The sequence below is a fragment of the Mchenga conophoros genome, linkage group LG6 (genome assembly GCF_057382185.1).
Source record: "Mchenga conophoros isolate Kocher_MC1m ecotype Shallow Benthic linkage group LG6, M_conophoros_male_GT1.1, whole genome shotgun sequence".
NCBI classification, from domain to species: Eukaryota; Metazoa; Chordata; class Actinopteri; order Cichliformes; family Cichlidae; genus Mchenga; species Mchenga conophoros.
The window spans coordinates 2406577-2430876 of NC_140531.1; the positions used below are offsets into that span (position 1 = coordinate 2406577).

The 24300-nt window shown below is 42.4% G+C and overlaps 1 protein-coding gene across 3 annotated transcripts; it reads right to left on the reverse strand.

The window, feature by feature from the left end:
- Window positions 1–12795: 12795 nt before the first annotated feature.
- On the reverse strand, window positions 12796–23673 carry fbxo8 (F-box protein 8). 3 transcript variants are annotated; one of them, XM_085275822.1, is made up of 8 exons: window positions 23526–23673; window positions 22398–22500; window positions 21501–21584; window positions 20076–20220; window positions 19838–19964; window positions 17334–17452; window positions 16653–16849; window positions 12796–14706 (listed from the first exon to the last, which is right to left on the reverse strand). In XM_085275822.1, exons 2-8 carry the CDS (start codon window positions 22498–22500, stop codon window positions 14519–14521), a joined length of 963 nt encoding a protein of 320 aa, XP_085131948.1. In that variant the 5' UTR covers window positions 23526–23673; the 3' UTR covers window positions 12796–14518. The 3 variants fall into 3 exon arrangements, with proteins under 3 accessions (XP_085131948.1, XP_085131946.1, XP_085131947.1); XM_085275820.1 differs by lacking the exon at window positions 23526–23673 and adding an exon at window positions 23312–23519; XM_085275821.1 differs by lacking the exon at window positions 23526–23673 and adding an exon at window positions 22955–23070.
- Between the last annotated feature and the right edge of the window lie 627 nt (window positions 23674–24300).

Genomic DNA, 24300 nt, shown 5'->3' on the forward strand with positions numbered 1-24300 from the left:
ATGACAGAGGAGCGTGCTGAGTTGGGAAATGCTGGCTGCACTGTTTTTGTTTTTGTTTTTTGCTTGTGCTTGTTTTTGTCATTCTAGAAACAAATGTATCTGGAATGTTCATTGTAAACTGGCAGGTTGGGTATTTATCATGTCACATGTAGACACACTAAAAATCCCACTTGGAAAATAGCAATTAGTATTATAACATTACATTCCTAATACTGTCAATGGTAAAGGTAAAAGTTATGGGTGTGTATGACAAGATTAATGTTAGTAATTTGTCACTGAGCTAAGCTCCTCGGACGATTTTCTTAAACCCATAAAGCATCTCTGCGCCACTTAGCTCAGCTCATCTCTTCGTCTGCGAGGGGAACAGTCAGAGTGTCAGAGAGCAACAAAGAGACACGAGGAGACATCGTTCCACAGCTGCTTAACAGATGGCTGGAGCTTACACTGCATTCACTGTTTGTCACATATAAACTGCAGGTAAGCACCAACTCTTTGTTTGGTAATATGACTGCTTACCACTGACCAACTAACACTGTGTATATGCAACAAATGTTGATGTCATCTGAAGAAACCTTTTTTTAAGCTATCAAATCTATTGGTGTCGATGCAAATTAAGGATGTATATGAATCATCATCTCTGAGTCATCTTGCATCATTGTAACAGTGACATTTTTGGTTTTAGGATTTCCGTGACCTTTAATACAAATATGTTTGGTGCCCTCAGTATGGAATGCAATAACCGAAGTGCTTTATTTTAATGATTTTGACACAGACTTCATCGTCAGCAGTAAATTACACTTGATGTTGTGTGAAAACAGAACAGCTGGGGGTTAGCATTTTTTATTTTTTTACGGGATGGCCTCAGTTACTTATTTTGGGCCTATTTTTGCTGTTTGTCTACTTCACTGTCAAGTTTCTTTATCTAATTTGAATTGAACAGACAGCTTTTAAATACAGCACTTTCACACGAGCGATTTAGGGTTGCGTAGCAACTGTGAACAACAACATTTCATAGATTTTGCACTGTGGATCAAAGTGACTCTTTCCTGAGAGTCTAGATCGTCTAGGCTATCAAGCAGGCCACTTCATTTCCTGAAGAAAGTGTAGTCTGAATAGCTGAATGATTTGAATTCAATAGCTGTAACCTTCAAATTTGGGGGAAACTTGTTGAATCAGAATATTGAAAGCTCACATACTTTAAATCACTTAAGTCTGTAATTATGTCAAATCTCAAACTCAAAACCAAAATATTTGCATGTTCTGTTCACTCTAATATATTGTGCGTGTGTGTGTGTGTGTGTGTGTGTTGTATTTTATTTTAAAATACGTATGTTTCAACTATACAGACTGAAAAAAGAGGAATTACATTAGATGAGCTGAAATGTGGGGGATTCACTACAGACAGATAAATGGTTGAAATTCTAATCATCCAGTCAGAAAAGACAAATCTGAAAACCATCAACTGACATCAACTGCCCAGATTTAAACCACCTGTCTGCCAAAGAAAAATTCATCAACTGAAAGTACCTGCCAACAGCTTTCGGTTGGACTGCAGGAAATAGTGACGTACTGTCACTCTGCAGCAAATCCCTGGTAAATTTGGTTCAAACTCCAGCAAGACCTTAACCAGCAAGTCCACTGGTGTTGCTCCTGGTAAATTGCTCCTGTTGAGCAATTTAAAAACTAGGGTCTTTCCTGCTGTTAAGACAATCTCCTCATTGAAAATACATTGTGCATCTATGCTTCAGTTACAAGGTACTCCCTCCAATCGGATCTGTTCACATCTGTTAGCTTTGAGAGATTCATCACTTTCATCACTGGAAAGAAGAGAAACGGTGCTACATTTTGAGGGTCAAAGAATGGCTGCAGACTGAAAGCTGTGGACACAGCAGCAGCTTTCAGATGAATCCTTTCTGCCACACTGCCAGTTGCTTCTCTCACTGTAGCTGTCAACAGTGCGTACCATGCATACGGGCTCAGGGGGTTGGGAAGCGCATCTGTATCCGGAAGGTCGCCGGTTCGATCCCTGGGCTCTCTGTCCTGGTCGTTGTGTCCTTGGGCAAGACACTTTACCCTACCGCCTACTGGTGTTGGCCAGAGGGGCCGATGGCGCGATATGGCAGCCTCGCCTCTGTCAGTCTGCCCCAGGGCAGCTGTGGCTACAACTGTAGCTGCCTCCACCAGTGTGTGAATGTGAGAGAGAATGAATAGTGGAATTGTAAAGCGCTCTGGGTGCCTTGAAAAGTGCTATATAAATCCAATCCATTATTATTATAAAGTTGTGTAGTTCAATGTCTTGGCTTCGTTTTAAAGTTTAAATGGTGTCTATAGATGAACGTATGTGGAAGCAAGTAGAGTTGAAAGAGAAGTAGGTTGAATGAGGATTTAAACACTGAAATACATTAGAACATATATGCACACATGTTCAAAAGAAGCAGAATCGACGTTTTTTCTAAGTTGAACAATGTTGAAGATGCCAAAAACGACTTGGATCTCATTACTGTCAATGCTTAATCAGCGTTCACACTAATCTTTCTATAGTATTGCTGAATCTAATAGCTTGGAGCCGATGAATGTTTTTTCCATGTCAGACGTCTCTATTCCCCTGTCATCAGAATATTGTAGGTTTTCCTCAGCTGTGAGCAGTCACATCATTTTAACACTTTCCACATCGGAGTGTTTTGAACTTACCAGTGACTCATGAATCACTAATAATTAAAGACCTCTCACAGAGTTAAGAAAGTGCAGAAAGCTAGATTTAAAAACAAAGAACACAACTGGTTGCTGTGAAAACACTGAAAACACAGTGTTAAGTATGCTCATTGTTTCTGTGATGGGAAGCTTCTTCTACATCCAGCAGTGTTGCTCTGTTTCAAGTTTGGTATAAAAATATTTAATTAAAATAAACTTTATCAGAGGATCCCTCATCAGATATCAGCAACTCCTTTCTACATTTTAGCTGATAAAATAACTTTGTCCATTCACATAATCTTCAGAACTCACCTCGTTCAATTTCCTCCTTCCTTCCTGTCTGTGATGAAAACATAAGCTAGCAGCTCTCTGCTGTCCTAGAACTGCACTAGCAGCAGTAAATTAACTGAAGAAGACAAAAAGAAAACGTGAGCCAACAGTGATTGTGTCCTTGTGTTTCTTCTGAACTAATAAATCATCATTGTGAGGCTCTCTGCTCAGGCTGCATGGCTCTGCCAGCTGTGGCTGAGTGTTGTACAACATCTGACAAGAGCTGAGACATGAACAGCATAGTCTTCAGCTGAGAGCACAAAGCCTGGACAGCAGCTGCTTAGAAAGCTCTGGAACAACACAAGTGAAAAATTCTGATGGTCTGGCAGCCCTGCTGGGGTCAAAGGGCATAGATGACATTAGGAGGGGAAAGGGGAGGGGGCTGGGTCATGCAAAGGTCTATGGTCTTTGAATTCAAGCACTATAATGTACCCGCTGCCTTACAGTATATATAACAACTACAGCAAAACTGTAGGATAAGGTAGAGTAAACGTAGTTCAGACACAAAAATGCACTGTGAAGGATTCGTCTGAAACTTTACAAAAATGCTAAAATCAAGAAAAGCAAAGTAATGCTCGTGAAACTGCTGCAGCGGAAAACAGACAAAGAAATAAAATCTGAAAACACTGAATTCAGTTCATTTTGATTCAGTTTTATTTATAAGGTGTTCACGTTATCATTTTGTACTTAAGCTACTTCTTTGTGGTACAGAAACCGTTCTGATATCAAAACGTTCAGCTGCTTCTGGAAAAGTGTGCTACATTTCTTTTTTCCGGCTTTTTAACATATTTAACTTTTCAATAATTTTTTTTCCACTCAAATGAATGGAGAATGCTTCTCTTCAAACCCACCATATTTTGAAACTTCATTCATGCTCACTTCAGCATACTTTGAGTTAGAGAAAATAAAACCAAGTGACTTCTTCAGTCTCAGGCTACGTCCACACTAATACAGGCTTTCAAGATGGCGGCGCACGTAGTTGCAGCAGCTCAGTGTTCTACCGATCGATGCTATGTTTGGATAATTTTGTACGCCTTATGTTTGTTTTTGTGTTCTACCAGCCAAGCGAATAACATCTATAGCCGACATGATCTCCTCAAGATTGGAGTAAGCTACCGCGAGAGCGTGACTAGCAAATTTGTCCGCTTACACAAGATACCGGTGGAAATAGCGAGGAGTCCGGGCTCCCCATGGATTGTTATCCCTTCGGGGTGGAGGCGCAGGCGGCGTCGAGAGAGAAGGAGACGGCGAGGCTGCAGGGCCGGCGCGCTAGCCAGGCTACGGAGGCAGCCACTCAAACCACCGCTCCCCAGCCTATTCATCACAAATGCCAGATCCCTCGCAAACAAGTTGGACGAATTGAGATTGCAAATAGCAGCGAATAACTTCATCAAAGACTCATGCATCCTTCTTATCACTGAATCCTGGCTACATCAATCCATTCCAGACTCTGCTATTGAGCTAGCAGGCTATACCACACAGCGACATGACCGAACAGTGGACTCCGGTAAGCGCAAAGGAGGGGGGCTCTGTATGTATGTGAACAACAGCTGGTGTACCAACACAGTGATAATAGACCGTCACTGTTCACCGGACATTGAATATCTGACTGTTAAATGCAGGCCCATCTACCTACCTAGGGAGTTCACCGTTGTCATAATAACAGCTGTTTACATACCACCAGATGCTAATGCTAACTCTGCGATCGCACTCCTGCATACAAACATCAATAATAAACAGAGCACTTACCCTGACGCTGTACATATCGTAGCAGGGGACTTCAATCACGCAGACTTAAAAAGAGCAATCCCCAAATTCCACCAGCACGTCAAGTGTGCCACTAGGGGTGACAAGATTCTGGACAAAGTTTATTCCAACATCAAAATGGGCTACAGGGCCAGACCTTTGCCACATCTGGGTCAGTCTGACCACTTGTCACTGTTTCTAATCCCTGCATATGCCCCCCTCAAGAAAACTGCTCTTACCATCACAAAGAATATTACCATATGGCCAGAGGGTGCCTCTCAGCAGCTGCAGGACTGTTTTGACAGGACTAACTGGGATATCTTTGAACATCAGGACTTGGAAATGTTCACAGACAGTGTCCTCTGCTATATAAAACACTGCATAGACACTGTTACAGCAGTCAAACGGATCCGGGCTTATCCCAACCAAAAGCCCTGGATGACCCGGGAGGTCAGGCAGCTGCTGAAGGAGAGGAACATTGCGTTCAGGTCTGGCAACAGGGATTACTACACCACAGCCCGATCCAACCTGAAGAGAGGCATCAGAGAGGTAAAGGGGGACTATAGGAGGAGGATCGAGGACCATCTGAAGAGTAATACCAGCCGGCAGGTGTGGCAAGGCATCCAGCACCTAACCAACTATAAGATCAATCTCGGAGCTGCGGACGGTGACCTGGAGCTGGCAGAGGAGCTGAATATCTTCTTTGCCCGCTTTGAGACCAGGGTACCGGAGGTATTGGAGCCACAGCAGCAACACGCCACCCATAGCAGCACCACCCTCACCCTGGAAGAGCACGAGGTGAGGCGCATGCTGCAGGCTGTTAACCCGAGGAAGGCGGCGGGTCCTGATGGTGTGCCAGGTCGAATATTGAGGGATTGTGCAGAACAGCTGGCTGGGATCTTCACCAGGATCTTCAACAAATCCCTCGCACAGGCGACTGTCCCACTCTGCCTGAAGTCCTCCACCATAGTCCCCTTGCCTAAGAAGCCCCACATCACCGGCCTGAATGACTACAGACCGGTGGCACTCACCCCAGTGGTAATGAAATGCTTTGAGAAGCTGGTCCGCAGACACATCACAGCAGCCCTGCCCCGCAGCCTGGATCCACACCAGTTTGCCTACAGAGCAAACCGATCCACGGAAGACGCTGTAGCCACAGCACTCCATGCTGCATTAACTCACCTGGAAGAGCATGGTAGCTATGTGCGGATGCTCTTCGTGGATTACTGCTCAGCTTTTAACACCATCCTTCCACACAAACTGGTGGCCAAGCTACAAGACCTGGGGCTTCCATACAGCACCTGCATGTGGATCAACAGCTTCCTCTCGGGCCGTAGACAGAGAGTCAGAGTTGGCCATCACACATCCTCAGCCCTGAGTCTCAGCACTGGCTCACCCCAGGGCTGTGTGCTCAGTCCACTGCTCTACTCTCTCTACACACACGACTGCACTCCTCGCCACCACAGCAGCATCTTTGTGAAATTTGCAGATGACACCACAGTGGTGGGGCTCATTTCCAAGGGAGACGAGTCTACGTACAGAGACGAGGTGGAGCAGCTGACGTCATGGTGTAAGGCCAATAACCTCCTCCTCAACACTTCAAAAACCAAAGAACTCATAATAGGCAGAGATCCAACCACTATTCATAAATGGGGACTGTGTAGAAAGGGTGGCAAGCTTCCGCTTCCTGGGAGTCAATATAGAGGAGAACCTTTCCTGGAGTGTGAACACCTCCGAGCTGCTGAAAAAGGCCCAACAGAGACTGTACTTCCTGAGAATTCTCAGGAGGAATAACATCACACAGAGACTGCTGGTGTCCTTCTACAGAGCCACCATTGAGAGTGTTCTAACTTACTGCATATGCATCTGGTACACTAGCTGCACAGGGGCTCAGAGGAAAGCACTCCAAGGGATCATTAACACCGCCCAAAAGATCACTGGCTGCCCTCTCCCCACACTGGAAGTTCTACACAACGCCCACTGTTTTAAAAAGGCCCAAAACATCATAAAAGACACCTCACATCCTGGCCACTCCCTGTTCGAACTGTTGCCCTCAGGCAGACGGTACAGGGCAATCAGAGCAAGGACTAATAGACTCAAACACAGCTGTTATCCAACTGCAATAACACATCTGAATACTACAAAAAAATGTCCATCACGCCACTCTTGTGTTAATCTATGCACGGTCTGAAGCATGTGTGTGGGAATGTATGTGAATGTTTTACTGTTATATCTTATTAGTATTTTAAGTATTCTATCTATTTTATTTATTGAATTTTATTGTTTTATTTATATTTTGATATTGCTAGGGATGATGCAATGATCGGGGACCATTCTTAATTTCGTTGTTCTCATGACAATGACAATAAAGTTTCTGATTCTGATTCTGATTCTGATACGTTATTGATTGAAAACACATCTTTTTCTCTCCGTTTTGGCGTCCCGTCCACACTGAGACGCCGTCTTTGGTCAAGGAAAACGCAACGTTTTGAAAACGCTCTCCAAAGTGGACACATTTGAAAACGCCGTTTTCGAGTCCCAGTGTGGACAGTGAACCCGGGGCCTTTTTGAAAACAGTGATGATGCATTTTAGTCATGTGATGCAGTCATGTGACCAATTAAACTAAGATAGCGGAGGGCGTTATACAGCAGTTGCGCTCCAGATATCTTTTCTTCAAATTCTTTAATGCACACTTGCGTTTGCAACTTTGTACTTTTGTGTTACTCGCAGCAACAACTCCACCTCATTGTTAGTCCATTTGAAAAACTCGGTGCTTTTCCTCGACATTTTGCCGCAACGTTTCAAAGAGCCGGAAAGTAAATAAGCGGCAGAAAGAAATGAGGCAGGTCGAGTCGTCATGCATGTCACGCATGCGCAGGACTGGAACGTAAGCGTGTTCGGCCATTTCAATGTGGACGCACAACTGTGAAAACGAATGAAAACGATAGTGTGGACGCGGAGCGTTTTCAGACACGGGCACCATTTTCAAATTTATCCGGGCTAGTGTGGACGTAGCCTCAGCTGACTGCAGGTTTCCAACCTTATAAACAGCACATCTGCACAATGACTGAAACCAGCCCACTGAATGAACAATGGGCTGTGAGGTCAGTTCCAGGTCATTAATATGCAAATTGTCATGACCACTGATCAATGGCCATGAGTCCCATTCACAGAGAGTTGAATGGCTGCAATCACAGCATTGTAAGATGGTGACAGATGTACCCTTGGGCCCCTCGTTGATTCAGAGATGGTCTTTCCCCTTTCATGTAAATGGCCTCCTTGACTCCGCGCTCAAACCAGCGTTCCTCCCTGTCCGGGATGTACATCCTCATCATTGAAAGAGTGTTGTAGTGTCCTGATGACACCCAGTTTGTGCTCCATCATCATCATCATCATCCACTGGAGCACAAACTGGGTGTCATTAGGACGCTACAACACAGAACAAGCACCGTTCCCACAAACACTGCATCTCTGTGGCTTTTAAACCCCAGAACATGCTGCACCAAAAATGAGCCAGGCTTCATACATGCAGACTGCACACTCCAGCCCAGGGGTGGGGAACTCCAGGCCTCGAGAGCCGGTGTCCTGCAGGTTTTAGATCTCACCCTGGGTCAACACACCTGAATAAAATGATTAGTTCATTATCAGGCCTCTGGAGAACTTCAAGACATGTTGAGGAGGTCATTTAAATCAGCTGTGTTGGGTCAAGGACACATCTAAAACCTGCAGGACACCGGCTCTCGAGGCCTGGAGTTCCCTACCCCTGGTCCAGCCTATGTTGGACAAAACCAGTTACCTTAAAACCATCCCAACCTTCCCTCCCAAGAAGATTTAATTGGGAATTGAAATGGTAATATGTTTGTAAGGTCTGAAAGTTTAACGTTATTAGAATCTATTTATTCTACTTCTATCCAACTACAAACTACTGAGCTTGTCCTGTAGACACAGTAATACATTTCCATCATATAAATTAATTTTGTGCTCCAATAGGGAGGTTTAAATACCTTTGATATTCCAATTCTCGTGTATTGTGACGACCAGTATGTCTGTGGAAAATTGCAAATAATATGGGTGACCGTGTTCATCCTTGTCTGGTCCCTCTCTCCAGGGTGAAACATTGTGATATGACCTGTTGGTGGGTAAGTTATATAGAGCTGTTATCCAATGAATAAAAGACTTTCCAAAACCAAAGTTGTGAAAAAACTATGAAAAAGGACCAGTCAAAGATTTGTTCTGATTCTAGTGACATTACTATACTATGACATTATGATGCTTCTGGTGCAATTATCTCATAAATAACAGAAAGCCAAAGGTTCACTGTGGTTGTGTTACAAGACAGAGCATCCACAGCAGTAAGAGGTTAATGGTTTAGGGCCCGGATGGCTTGGGGATAGAAGCTCCTCTTGAGTCTCTCTGTCCTTGCCCGGAAGATGCAGAACCTTCTACCAGATTGCAGAAGTTGGAACAGTTTGTTGCCTGGATGGGACGGGTCCTTCAGTATCTGCTCTAGTCCGGCATCTCCTGGTGTAGGTGTCCTGAAGCGGGGGAAGAGCAATCCATCGGCCCCTCTGGCCATCACCAGTAGGCGGTAGGTGAAGTGTCTTGCCCCAGGACACAACGACCAAGAGCCGGGGCTCGAACCGGCAACCTTCCGGTTACAAGACAAACTGCCAACTCTTGAGTCACGATTGCCCCGACGGATGTTAGAGAGGCATCTACCTACCCAGTTCTCCCAGTGAGGAAGTCCAACACCCATGCACACAGATGGCTGTTGAGTCCCAGATCCCTCAGCTTTGTGAACAGTCTGCAGGGCACTATTGTGTTAAACGCTGAAGTGTAATCAACAAACAGCATTCGCACATAGTTACCCTGTTTCTTGTCCACGTGGCTGAGAGTGGTGTGCAGGACGTGGGCGATGGCGTCCTCTGTGGATCTGTTGGGTCGGTAGGCGAACTGAAGCGGATCTATGGTGTCTGGGATGGAGGAGGAGATGATGTTTTTCAGCAGCCTCTCGACCGCCTTCATTACTACCGAGGTCAGTGCAACTGGCCGGTAATCGTTCAGGGATGAGGGTCTGCTGTTCTTGGGCAAGACGGAAGTGAACACACCTGCTAGCTGGTCAGCGCAGCAGACAGCCGGTGATGCCGTCTGGCCCCGCCGCTTTAAATAATTTCCCCCAGGGATCAATAAAGTATTCTGATTCTGATTCTGATTTCCTTGTGTTCACATGGTCAGAATTAGCCCATGAAAATGTGATAAAAGTTAAAAAAGGAAAACTCATTTTGTATTTTCATTTAAATACCCTGACAAGGCACACCTGTGAAGTGAAACCATTTCAGGTACATCATGAAGCTCATTGAAAAACAAATAGTGGCTACTTTGAGGAATCTAAAATATAAAACAGATTTAGAGTTATATATTATCTTTATAATCCCATATAATCCCATCTTCAATTCAATTCAGTTTTATTTATATAGCGCCACATCACAACAAAAGTCGCCTCAAGGCGCTTCTTGCTTCATATATGTGATGTTTTCAGTTTGTATCTACACAAAAATACAGAAAAAACACTGAACGAGAAGCTGTGTCCAAACGTTTGACTGGTAGTGTGTATATTTATGCAAATAATTAAAAAGTCACACTACGCCAGCTTGTAGCTTTGTTTGAGAGTGTGTAGAACAAACCTGATGACAGGAACTCCCAGAAAACTTAAAAGTAATAAAAAATCAATCAAAGTTTGAGAGCTGTGAGCAAAAAACGAAGCCGTAAACAGCTGGAAACCTGTGTGCTTATTACAGTAAACACAACAGTCTTGTATGTTTTACTTTATGAATTCATTTCTTTTGATCAACACAAATATTAACAGAGGGAGATACTTGATGAACCACACTGATCATTACAGTCTGCACTGGGCTTGTCTGCATCATCGTTTCACCGGACAGCATAATCACGATGTGGCGATAGCCAAACTGGCCAGCAGATGTCACCACGGAGTTGAGTTTCAGATCGTTTCAAAGCCTCGAGACACGTTTGGGTCAAAATCATCAGCAAAAGCGGAGCCGTTACACCACACGATGTCACATTATCTGACATCATCTGTACATGTCTTTCCTTCTAAAGGTATAATCTATAACTGGAGTCTGACAAACTCAATGCCTCATGTAATACGAAAATAAGTAAACATGGCTTTAAACAAAATAATTTGAGTGTCATATGCATCTGTTCAAGACAACCATGTGCTTATATTACAGCTGATGTGGGTACATTTGTGTTTTCAGTGACATATTACTGAAACACTAATTTCATGAAAAATAGTGCAAATTCCTAATTCATTCTCTCTGTAAATTAAATGCTGTATTATCCACGTTTTAAAAAGGGTCCAATTTTCAAGCATTTCCAGTAGTAACACAGCTGACGACAACATTAAGTTCCTTCTTTTAGCAATCAGTTGTGTTGGCACTGTATGAATATGGTCACACATGCACAGCAGTAAGTGTGCCTACATGTATGTATGGATGGGAATGTGTCTGTAGCCCCCGATCTTTAATCATTTGCAATGCATAAAACAAATAGCAGCAGGGGACAGGTTGTTCTGCGTCTGTCTCTGAATCACACACATCAAGTATCTGGAGTCGAGATTGAATGTTTTACCTCAAATACGAACACTCTTACACACTCCAGTTATTTTTGAGTTTGAGGAAGAAGCCGGTGTAATGAGTCATGAACTTAACAACCACATATCCTAAGGTTAACTTTAACTGAAGCCTGAGCTTTGCTTAACAGAAAATGACGACCTTGCAGAATCTAAACCTAACCTTTTCTGGTTCTCACCAGTTTTTATACACAAAGACGTGTTGCACGTGACCTCGGGGCCTTTGTACACTCACTGTCCTGTTGCATTTTTTATTGTCAGTCCCATTATCATGTTCTCGCCCTTCTCTCATTTATTCTTAATGCTAATTAGTTGCGGACAGCTTGCTGCTCGATTAGAAAGCTTGAGAACGTGGAGCATTGCTCCTATCTGATCCCCATCAGGTTTTTCATAGCTGTGTAAGTGTTTGTTGGGTTTTTGGTTTCTATTAGTCTACGTCTGACAACCCAATGTGTGTCTGGTTCATGATTGGTTCACGTATCGCTGGAAAAAAAAATTTTCTTTAAAGGTAAAATTTATGAATAATAATTTTAAAATCTGCTGAATTAAGAGGTTTACTTTTAAGTTATTAAATACTTTTCCATACTCCATCTACTCTGTTATACGCCTGCTAAGGTGGCAACTCATCTGTGACTTTGATAAATCACTTAATGTCATTTACTTGGTAATGCTAGCTGAGTTTCACACCAAGCACAGGTTGTAACTGATCTCAGTGCATTTAGCTGTGCATGTGCAATTCACCAGAAAAGCAGCTGCCGGCATCTCAGCTTTGCACAGCTTCAGTCGTTGTTAACGAGATGGACACAGAGAACGCTAGCGTAGCATAAGGATTCACGACAGCACGTCTGATATTAAAGGAGAGAGATCGCTTTACTTTCGTACGTTTTAATTTAGACAAGAGGAGCATTGCTTGTCTCGCTTGCTCTGAGGGAATGCCACAAGTTTCTCCCTTGGTTGAAACTCGTCAGGAAAATAAAGACACATCCTTGGAACAAGTTCTCAGTGCATTTTGACTTTCATAGCATAAGAACACAGAAAAAAACAACAATAAAGATTTCATAATTTAAACATTCGTGTCAAATGTCTGAGTGATAATGATCTAAAGAAGAGAATGAGTTGGACAGAAAACAAAACCAGTATCTTTTGACTGTTTTACAATACCCCCACCGTGATCAAATAAAATCAAACCCTTAATTAAACCACAGAAAATGTGTTGTTGCTATGGTTACATTAAGTGAACGCTGTGATCCCTTTAGCTGCAGCTACATTCTGGCTGTTGGCACTCGCTGTTAGAAGCTACGAGCACAGAGTGAGTATTGTGGTGGGGAATAAAGAGAAGAAGAGAGAGCAGAGAGAGACAGGACAGGAAGCACGCTACAGGAGAGAACCAGAGTTTAATCACTGCTCATAATTAAATACAGAGAGGTGAGTGAAGAAGAAGTGCTCCGTGCATCATGGGAAGCCCCCCAGCACCCGAAGCATATTGCAGCACATCTACAAGATGGTTCAGGTCACCTGATTAAAACTTTACTTTTAGTAAAAAGTAGAATGAGTATCTGTATCCACAATCAATCTATGTCCTCCCTATTGTAGTGTTACCTTACAAATCCATCAATAACAGCTCAGACACCGTGCAGCTAGTTATATAAATAGAAAGCTAAATAAAACTTGAGAGCACCGACTCACTGACCTCTGAAAGCATGGGACTGCTTTTGCAGGGGTTGTGGTGTTACTGTAAAACAGAATTACACTACATGTGATTAATGTCACAGAACAAAGTGGAAGACTTTTTTGTTCAGGAAATAAAACTAAACTGTAGCAGTTGGGCTAAACTCTGTTCAGGACACAGTTTTATGAACGCCCTAAATCATAGTTATACTCTGTTATGAATATTATTTACAGAGTTCTGGCATCCACCCCTGTTCAGGAGGCAAATCCCCAAAGACCCAATAAAACTCCTCTTTTCTTGGCTAACATTATCTCCTTCTACACTTGATTTGAGCTATTTTTCTCTTAATAAGCATCCATCTCCATCACCACCAAGCCACTGCTATGACACGTTTTCTTAAATCACATACTCACTTTCAACTAAAAGTAACTAAAGATATGCATGTTTATTAGCTGTTACTAACAATCAACTGTATTGCAATTTGCAATATTTAAAATTTACAACAGCAGCCCTCCTGCAAGAACAAGATTCTCACACATTCATTTTAAACTACATGTGGATATAGAGTGTCTCAATTTTCTTTCATTAATATAATTAGAAAATCTTTCCGACTTGCAGCAGGAATCCTCTGTTTGACTTCAGCGTTGCCACAGTAGTATTATAGCCTCCATAACTTGTGTTTGTTACAGATACTGCAGGTAAAACCCTGTTACATGGCATCGTTTAGTGTTCATGTGTACTGACTCTTATGCCTCAGGATGAGAGCCCAGTGGTTAAATTATAGTTCGGAGGATTTTGAGACATATTTAGGCTTATTCAGCAAAGCAGTTTCAAAAACAGTCTACAACTGATCTACTAGCCATAGTGTCCATACGGCTGATCAAGCCTACTGTTTATAGCATGGGCTCAACTGCTTAACAATTAATCTTCTTATTAAACTGATGGTATGTTTGATACTGTGTTAGCTCCATTTAATTTCGTGTGTCACTACCAACAAGAGTGAGCCAGGCTTCGTCCTGCAGCTGAGAGACGAGCAGCGCTTAGCTAAACGGAATCAGCAGAATTACCCTGACATCTGAAAACAGACTGAAGACGAAGCTTTTCCTGCTCTTCCTCCACCATCAGTCAGTAGTCCCTTTCAATCAGTGCAGTGTCTTCGTGGCTCTGCTTCAAATCTCCTCCTCTGCAGTGACTGGGTTTTAAAGAAATTAGGTTCTTTCACATGTCAACATTAATTTTTGGTAGCGCAGTGTCTCTCGCAGTGGAGTGACAATTTTATTTGTTTCTGATCTTTCCAGTAAGATTTAGCCGTCGTATTCCTCGTTAGATGTGAAAAGTTGTTCGAATCCATTTCTGTGGTGATCCATACTTTTAGACACGAGGCCGGTTCTTATTTTTTCAGTGCAGTACGGTCAGCTGACAGTTGGAGCTACGCAGCAACGTGGCCGATCAGGTATATGTTATCGTAGAGGTGGCCTACGAAGTCATCCGAAACATTGTGTGCTGCTCGTCGTGTGTTCCTGATAAACTCCCTCTTGGACATCTTGTTTTTCACGTGTGGGCTGGTGAGGTCGATGGAGAGCAAGATAAGGCTGTAGCACAGCACATACACAGCATCTGCAGAGAGAAGGCACCAGATTGGAATTGGAGAGAGGAACAGAAAGTGGAAAAACTCGTCAATCTGAGTGATTTCTACTACTAAATAGCTCTAGAGCATTCTTGTTTCCAAGACTTTCCAGAGGGGACAGGTGGTTAGATTACCACATCCATGAAAAGGCAGTAATCCATCCCTCTCTAGTCTTGGGCTCTAAAGTGTCAGACTGATCCTGCTACAATTCCTAACCACACAAGCAGTTCAGACGAGTTAGCAATAATCCAGAGAGGCATTGGTTTCTCTGTGTTCTGCTGACATTAACAAAGCCTTTGGTAAATGCAGGGAAAGAATAAAACCTTCTGACATCCTTATTATGTGGCAGTGAATGAGGTTTTCATGTCATGTCTGCATACTACAGTTTGTTGTTACTACAGCAGGACGATGAAAATCACACTCCCTCGACATTTCTGAATCCGAAAAACTGAAGCTTCCAGTTTTACTCTTATTATCATTTATCTGTTTCAGAAATCAAATACAAGACGGTTCGCTGTCAATGACAACATCAGTTTAACAGTTCTGGCAAAAACAAAATATCCACGAATGTTAGCATCTTAGTGTTTGCTGGGCATCTCTTTAATGCTAGCACCAAAGAAAAGGTTTTACAGAGAGTTGTGTGTGAGGGTGGACATTATGAAAGGACTTGGACTGGCAAGGCAGAGAGATTATTAAGATGGAAAAGATGTGCAGCAGATTAAGGATAGCAGTGGCTATGTGCTAACAGGTAAAGATAGTGTGTTGAGTAGATAAAAGGAGTACTTTAAGGAGATGATGAACACAGAAAATGAGAGAGAGGAGGGCGGATGGAGGACAGAGTGAATGAGACAAAATCAGGGCCGCTATGAAGCAGATGAAGAGTGGAAAGGCAGGTCGTTCAAATGACGTACCGTGTCTTATTTTGGAGGAGTTTTTGATCAGACTATTTAACAAAGGATGGCTGAGGAAGGGTACAGTGTTTCCAAAACAAGAGTGATGTGCAGCAACTACAGAGGGATAAAGCTGGTGAGCCATCTTCATGCCAAGAAAGAGCTCTACAGATGCAAATGAGATGTTCTTTGAGAGGGTCAAATGGAGCTGCTAGGAAATGTGTATGAGGAAGTCAGAAAATCAGAAGCATAAATAGCTGGGGAAGGATAGTAAGGAAGTGAGACAGTGGTGAGGTGTGCGGTCGGAGTGACAGATGGATTCCAGGTGGTTGTGGAATTAAATCAGGGATCAGCTCCGAGCCCCTTCTTGTTTGCTATGGTGATGGACAAGTTGGCAAATAAGGTCAGGCAGGAGTCTCCATGGACTTTGATGTTTGCAGATGAGAGCAGGTGAAAGAGAGCTTGCAACAGTGGAGCTATGCAGGAGCAAGACAGAATACACTTGTGTGTGTGAGAGGCAGGCGGGTGCTACGGTGAACACAGAGCAGAAAGAGTGAAAGGGGATGAATTTAAATATGCTGGGTCAACCGTTTAACGCGAAGCACAAGAAAGGTAAACAAGTGCACGCAGGGTGGAGTGGGTGGAGATGGACGTCAGGGTGATTTGTGACAAAAGGAAGGTTTACAAGATGATAGTGAGACCTGCTATGATGAATGGTTTGGAGATGAATTCAGAGAAGCAAGGATTAGATGGTTTTGGGCATGTTTAGAGAGGCGATAGTGGACACATTGGACAAAGGATGTTGAATTTGGAGCTGTCAGACATGAAGAAAAGAGGAGGCCCACAGAGGAGAGGACATGCACGGGCTTGGTTGGACAGAGGAGGATGCGAGGGATACGGTGAAATGATCCTATGTGACAAGCCCTAAAGGAAGCAGCTGAAGAGGAAGAAGACTATCTTCTATCAAAGAGCCATCTCGAGGCCCAGACACACTGGTGACACTTAAGTTAACTCCTGTACTTAAAGCAGGAACACTAAGTACTAACCAGGACTGAGGCCCAGCTCTCGAACAAGCCCAGGGTTACAGGTACAAAACCTGTGGCTGAACTTGGTAATAAGGGTTTCCAGATATTCTCCTCTCTCCTCGGGCGCATGGATGTGTCTGAAGAAATCCCTCAGAGCATTGGGGAGAAACTGGTTACTGAAGTTATGGAGCTTCACCAACTCATCCAGGACATCCCGTCTGCCCACACAGAAACATACAGTCACACAAGCTGCAGTCACAGAATAGCATACAGATACTATCTTTATTTATTTAACCTTTATTTATCCCATTGAGATTCAATTTGTCATTTACAAGAGAGACTTGTTCCAGACAAACATATTAAAATATCTATACTAACATGAAAATACATTTAATAGTTAGCAGTAAAGGCATATTTATATATTTGGGGATAGTTAGGACCAAATGTATTTGGACACAGTAGGTAAACATTTTCCCTCTGAGCACCATCACACTGGACTGCAAACTAATCTATTATGATGTGACTGTCTCTAAACATTCATGGACCTATGAACTGCAAGTGTCAACCTTTCAGCTTAACAAACTGTTGTGAATGTCAAGTGAAGAGTGGTGTGTGTGTGTGTGTGTGTGTGTGTGTGTGTGTGTGTGTGTGTGTGTGTGTGTGTGTGTGTGTGTGTGTGTGTGTGTGTGTGTGTGTATTAACCTCTCATCCAGATAAATCCTTAGCATCTTCCAGTTGAGCCGTCTGGTGTAGAAAATAAACTTTGCCAGCTCAGTGGGGTGATCCACTAGTATACCTTTGGACATGAAGTAACTGATACCCTACAAACACAAAGAGGAAAATGATGCTCTGAAATAGCAAAGACTTGTAGGACTAAAGTTAGAATCTAGACACTGACTCAGCGACTCAGGGAAGGGGGACGTCTGCGTCTCAGGGTCAGACACAGAAAGCCCGCCGAACAGAGAGGCAGCTCTAAAACAAATGCTTCCCAAGAGAAAACTACAAGTTGTAGCCGACAAATTCTTTTACTGTGAGCGGCAGCGTCTCCCAATCTACAAAACACTCAATTTTCATGCAGTATTTATTATATAGGCGTGGTGACAGCGTAACGACAGCTTGGTTCTTGCACTCTCACTACGATTAGCTGATTTCAGTCCGTGTGTTGGGGAAAGGAAAATAGTGGCACAGTTTATAGTGTGGATACGGACATTACTTCGATTTTTTTCGCACAAAGGGACACGAGCGCAATGGTAAAGTAGAGACTATTTGAGGACAGAAACAACAGCACAATGTTGCTAACACAACATGCACCTGCACAGACAGCATGCTAAAGCTAAGCTAGCCAATAACCCACAATGACACTAACGTTGAGTAATGCTGACCCCAGCCCAGCGCCGTCATTTGCGCTGTTGAACTACAAGAGTTACCAAACTAATGAGCAGTCAGGTTGCTAGTTTATTTTGTTATGCTAGCAATCTCCCACTCTAGCTTGTTGATCAACCAAAGACCTAAACAGAGTTTTCATTCATTTGAAAGCCTGATGCTTAGCCTTGTCCACCCCTGTTGGAAAACGCAAACTCAATTTTGACCATTCGAGAAAAAATTACCCATAATCATCTCACAGATGTAACATTATCTACAGCTACTTTCAGCACCATTGATATTTATTTAGAGATTTTTCTTTCTGAGTTAACTTCAATAATTACTTCCTCCAAACCATCAACGTGTCTTTTAGACCCCATTCCTACAAAACTGCTCAAAGAAGTCCTGCCATTAATTAATTCTTCAATCTTAAATAGGATCAACCTATCGACTCAATTGGTTATGTACCACAGGCCTTCGAGCTGGCAGTAGTTAAAAAGCCATCACTTTTAGCCACTTTTTAGCCATCACCAATCATAAGTCAGTCTCCTTTCATATCAAACATCCTTGAAAGAGTAGTTGTCAAACAGCTAACAGATCATCTGCAGAGGTTTATTTGAAGAGTTTCAGTCAGGTTTCAGAGCTCATCACAGCACAGAAACAGCTTTAGTGAAGGTTACAAATGATCTTCTTATGGCCTCTGACAGTGGACTCATCTCTGTGCTTGTCCTGCTAGACCTCAGTGCAGCGTTCGATACTGTTGATCATAATATCCTATTAGAGCGATTAGAACATGCTGTAGGTATTACAGGTACTGCACTGCAGTGGTTTGTATCATATCTATCTAATAGACTCCAGTTTGTGCATGTAAATGGAGAGTCCTCTTCACACACTGAGGTTAATAATGGAGTTCCACAGGGTTCAGTGCTAGGACCAATTCTGTTTACATTATACATGCTTCCCTTAGGCAGCATCATCAGAAGACATAGCATACATTTACACTGCTATGCAGATGACACCCAGCTCTATCTGTCCATGAAGCCAGATAACACACACCAATGAGTTAAACTGCAGGAATGTCTTAAAGACATAAAGACCTGGATGGCCGCTAACTTTCTGCTTCTTAATTCAGATCAAACTGAGGTTATTGTACTCGGCCCTGAAAAGCTTAGAAATATGGTATCTAAGCAGATTCTTACTCTGGATGGCATTACCTTGGCCTCCAGTAACACTGTGAGGAACCTTGGAGTCATTTTTGACCAGGACATGTCCTTCAACGCACATATTAAACAAATATGTAAGACTGCTTTCTTCCATTTGTGCAACATCTCTAAAGTTAGAAATATCCTGTCTCAGAGTGACGCTGAAAAACTAGTTCATGCATTTATTGCTAAAAACTAAAAGCTCCTTGAAAAGCCTTCAATTGATCCAAAATGTTCCAGCAGGAGTACTGACAGGGACCAGAAAGAGAGATAAATATTTCTCCTGCATTGGCTTCCCTTCACACAGATGCTATTCATTTATTTGTAAGTGAGCAAACCTACAAATTCAGCAGGGGATCAAATACTTATTTCCTCCAGTGTATAACTGTATCAACTGTTATCACTGAAGGTTTAGACAACAGACTGCAGATGCCCCAAATCCAGATGTGCGCATCAACCAATACTGACCCTTTGACTAAATCATTAGGTCAGGTGAAGGACGGGGATTAAGTTATTTTGTTCTTACACTGAAATCCTGGAAAAATTAACATATTGGCTGGCAGGAGATTTGATGGAAACAAAAGAAATATTCACAGTTGATGCGTCTCTACTACAGATCCTGGGTGTAACTTTATATATTACCTCCTGTGGGTTAGCATTGAATGTCAGGCTGCCTTCATCTAGCTGTAGGTATAGTCTTCTATATGAGAAACCAGCAGGAAGCCTTCTGTTGTAGATGGAGCAGTGGCCCCAAGTGGACTTACATAGCCTGGAGGAATTGACATGGATTATTAAAAAAAACAACAACAACATAGACATTTGTAACACTTCTAGTAAAAATGTAATTACCACAAGAAAAAACCGAGGTGAAGTGCCTTACCCCTGCCAAAGATATTCATCATTTCCCAGACCCTGCCACACACATCCAGCCAGGCACAGATCAGTAGCATTCAGGTATGACAGTATGGTGATGCCCAGTTCAGGTGGCAGCATCTCCAAGTCTATAAAACCATGAGGTTCCTTACCTACCAAAAAAGGAGAGACAAAATAGACAGACGTATTCAGATTTAGTTGTAGCATTTTTCTGTATTTGGTTGCACTGCGTGCTTTTAGAACATATGAGCTGTGAAATTGATGAAGACGTTTTCATAATTTGCTCTGTTTTTCGATTTGCATACATTTTCTTAAGCTGCAGTGTGTTCAGACCTCGGGGCCAACTAAGAGACCCCAGTACCAGGACTCCAAAATGCAAACTGACTTGAAGCACTGTACGCGTACTTTGTCCTGATTTTAAGTACATGCTAAAAAACTCATTTACTAAGCAGAACTCATGGCAGAACTCATGGCCAAACAGCTATGCCTCTCACTAATTACACCCAAATTTCTTGGAAACCTTCGGACAGCATACAATCCTTTCCTACAATAGAATAGTTACAGCCCACCAGCCTCACCTAATGGCAAGATCCAGGTTGAAACCCCGGATGGAGCCTTTCTGTGTGGCTAATAATCAAGTTGGATGAAAGTATTTATCTCTTTCTTAGGTTTAACGTCCTGCATATGAATCAAAAGTAATAGCCTATTAACTACAGCTATTCTGATTATGTACAAAATGTTAAAAGAAGCAACTAAACAGTACTGAAGTGGAGATGAAACACTACATTAATAAAGGCATCGATTTAACATTATATGTCAAGTTGGCTTTAAGAAATAAGTGTCTAAAGTTACATGTTTAGTACAGAGTATGATGTCATTGGGTTGTTTGGTTGCTGCCAATAGACTTTGATTAGTTTATGTTGGACCAACAAGCTGTAGTTACTGACACTGTTTGATTGTTTCTTGTTTAGTTAGGTTTATCAAGTGGTGCAATCAACTGACAGAGCAGATGTCTGCAAGATGCGATCAGCATGGTTTTATTCAATAAAGCGGTCCCTCTTCCAAACAGTTTACAACATAACAAGTTAGTACATGTGCATCACAAGTTTTTACCCAAGCACGATCGTGTCAGAGGGGGACCCGACTGATGTGTGGAATGGACAATGTAACAAACACACAAACAAAAATGGAGCCTCAAAGGACAGGATGCTACAGAAACCTATTTCCTTGTTTTAGTTTAGAAATCCTTATCTCACATGATCTCACTGAGTGGATTATTTCATAGTGAAAGTGAAGAGAAGTGAAGCCCAAATGAAAGTAAACGAGAATGAAGGACTTTTTCCTCCCTGGGGACATGGTCACAGATGTTTGGATTCCCGACAGGCATGAATTGTTAATACAGATTGCATCGTGTGTGTTTGTATGTTTATACCGCCACTGCGTGTTCTCAGCAGATGATAGATGTCAGGCCGATAGCAGTGCTGTGGAGCTCTTTTCTGCGAGCCTGCATCTCTCCCTGGGTAAAGAATAAAATGTTTTTCTATTCAGTCGCAGACATTGAAATTCACCTCGAGGAGAAAAATGAATCATTTTCTGACTCTAAGCTTCACCACTGGTTAATTGTTTTCAGTGGATTTGGTAGAAACTGCCAAAAGTTAAAAATAAACCTAAAGAGGAGAGGATAAATGCAGTTAGCTGTCAGTTCAAATGACAGCATGTGTAATTACTGTACATGGCATAAGAAACTCATTAATGCTTAATAATATATACAGATTTAGGAATAAATAAATATATGCTGACTTTAGGGCTGTCCAGCGGTGTGGTGGTTAGCACCATCACTTCACAGGAAGAAAGCCGTTGGTTTGAATCCAGGAGCCCTTTCTGTGTGGAGTCTGCATGTTCCCCTCTCTGGCCACACTCGAAAGACGTGTAATTAGTGAATTTAAATCGGCCATGAGTGTGACAGGTTATCTGTCTGTGTTAGCCTTGACAGATCAGTGACATGTGCAGGGTGAGCCCCTGCTCTTCCCCTGTTACAGCTGTGACAGCATCCCCACCCCATGACCCTGGACTGAGCGGAAGAAAATGTATATTTTTGATTCATTATCTTCACATATAAAACTATTACAAATAGGAGATAGTAATTTAAATCTATATCATTCAGAGAACTTGGCTACATCTATAAATGACGCCGCACCCTGGATTGCAGTCTAACACCGGGAATATTTATATAAATTACACCAGAACGTTTCAGTTTCAAAATTTCAGTGAAATATAGAATTTCCATCATTTCCAAGTCAATTCTGTGTCCTGCTCTGAAGCAGAGTACCTTGCTCCTGTCGTCCCCCTCCTCTCTCAGCCAGTCGATCAGCGAGCTCTTCCTGAAGCTGCTGCTGTTGTCTGGGAGGCAGCCTCCACAGTGCCTGACCCATCTGTAACAGGAGGGAGACACTTAGATGATATAAAGGAATATGCTACATTTCCACTTACCTGTGTGAAAAATAAAGTAGTAGACTACATCTTTTTTGTACACGCATGTTTCTTCTTTGCATACTTTGACATGACATTAAATACATGATCAATGGATGTATACAGTGAGCACTGTTCGAGGCAACATTTGACCATTTACTTTATGAACAGGGGTCATACTTTTTAGATCAAACCTGGTTATAAAAAATCGAGATTATAAAGGGTTAAGACTGAAGCAAAGTAATGAGCCGCTGTGTCCCGTTTCATGTATTAAAAAGCCTACGCAGCCACCAGAATCTGACAGCACTCTAACTGCTTCAGAATAAATAACGATCACCGACACAGGCCTACATTTAGCTGTCAGATCCACAGAGCACACATGCTGCTAACTAGCTTCAAATTTGGCTTGTTCGGTACCTGCGTGCCAACAGCAAGGAGACAGCGGCTAGTCTGAAGGCCGGTCAAACGTCAGCTGTTTTACATAAACAACTTCCATTACACTGTTGTAAACATCAACGCTGGAAGTTCCAGCCAGCACGGTAGTTTGACTTGCAGACCCGCCCTCCCTTCAATACCACTGGCCACAAAATCACAGTAGCATTGAACCTCTTAACCCATTGGTTGAACTGTCTTTCACTCTTATGCTAGTCTTTCAATTCATCAAGTTAGCCTACCAAGATAGTTTAAGTGCACCGAGGACACAAATGCGTTCTCTTTATTTCCATATTAAAGAACATATGAGTTCGTCACAGAAACGTAAGTGGCGCTACCAACCTGACTTCAATGATTCCTCTGACAACCTGACCTGCGCACAATGACAGCTGGAAGCGCGAGTTCCTTATTATCAAACGGATACTGCAGTAATTTCATTAAGCCGAGTACAGATAACAACAGAACAACAGGTCCTCCGGTTCAGCAGAGCCCTTCAATACAGGAGTCTACCAACTGAATTATGTTTCCACTCTCTTCTTCCTGTCGGCCCTCCCACCTTTTGTATCGCGTCATATAGACAAAAAAGGTTGAATCGAAAGAAAATGTGTCTTCCCCCGGTTTGTCTTTATCAGTGGATTAAAGTTTACGTATTTAACATGAATGTGATAAATAAGCTTTAAAAACAAAAAAAACAAAAGCAGAACCAGCGTCTGCGTCACTGACGTCAACTTATTGCATGACGTAGGCAACGCGCACAGACCCAAGAGCCAATCAGCCTGCTTTACAAGTCGGATCAGGGGACAGTGGTTAATGGTTAATTATTGGATACACCTGAAAGCTCATAATAAGCGTCATCCTGTTAAGAAAGTGTTTTGGAAAAATGAAAGGATTAAAAAATAGTTTTGGGTGGGTTGGTAGAGTATTTCAAGTATATAGCACAGAATTAGGACCCATGGAAATACACAACTGTAGACATCAGATATTAAAAAGAGAAGAAATATAACAGATATTTGTTAAGAATTTTATAACAGAGTAGAGATCAAGTAGAGTGATTACTTGCAGATTTATACAGATGGATCAAAAGAGCCAAAAACTGAAACAACTGGTGTAGCAGTAGTGGCTCCTGAATTATAAAATAAAATATCAAGATTTCAAAAAAGAACATCAATTTAGTTTTTAGTATATGTGGTGTAGAATTGTATGTATGTATGTATTTAGCGTAACAAAAGAGCAGATAAGCTGGCTAAGGAAGCTATTACAAGAGTAGATATTTTAGTAGATATATTAGTTTGGAAAATAGTACATTATGAAAAATGGTGTGGAGTAATGAG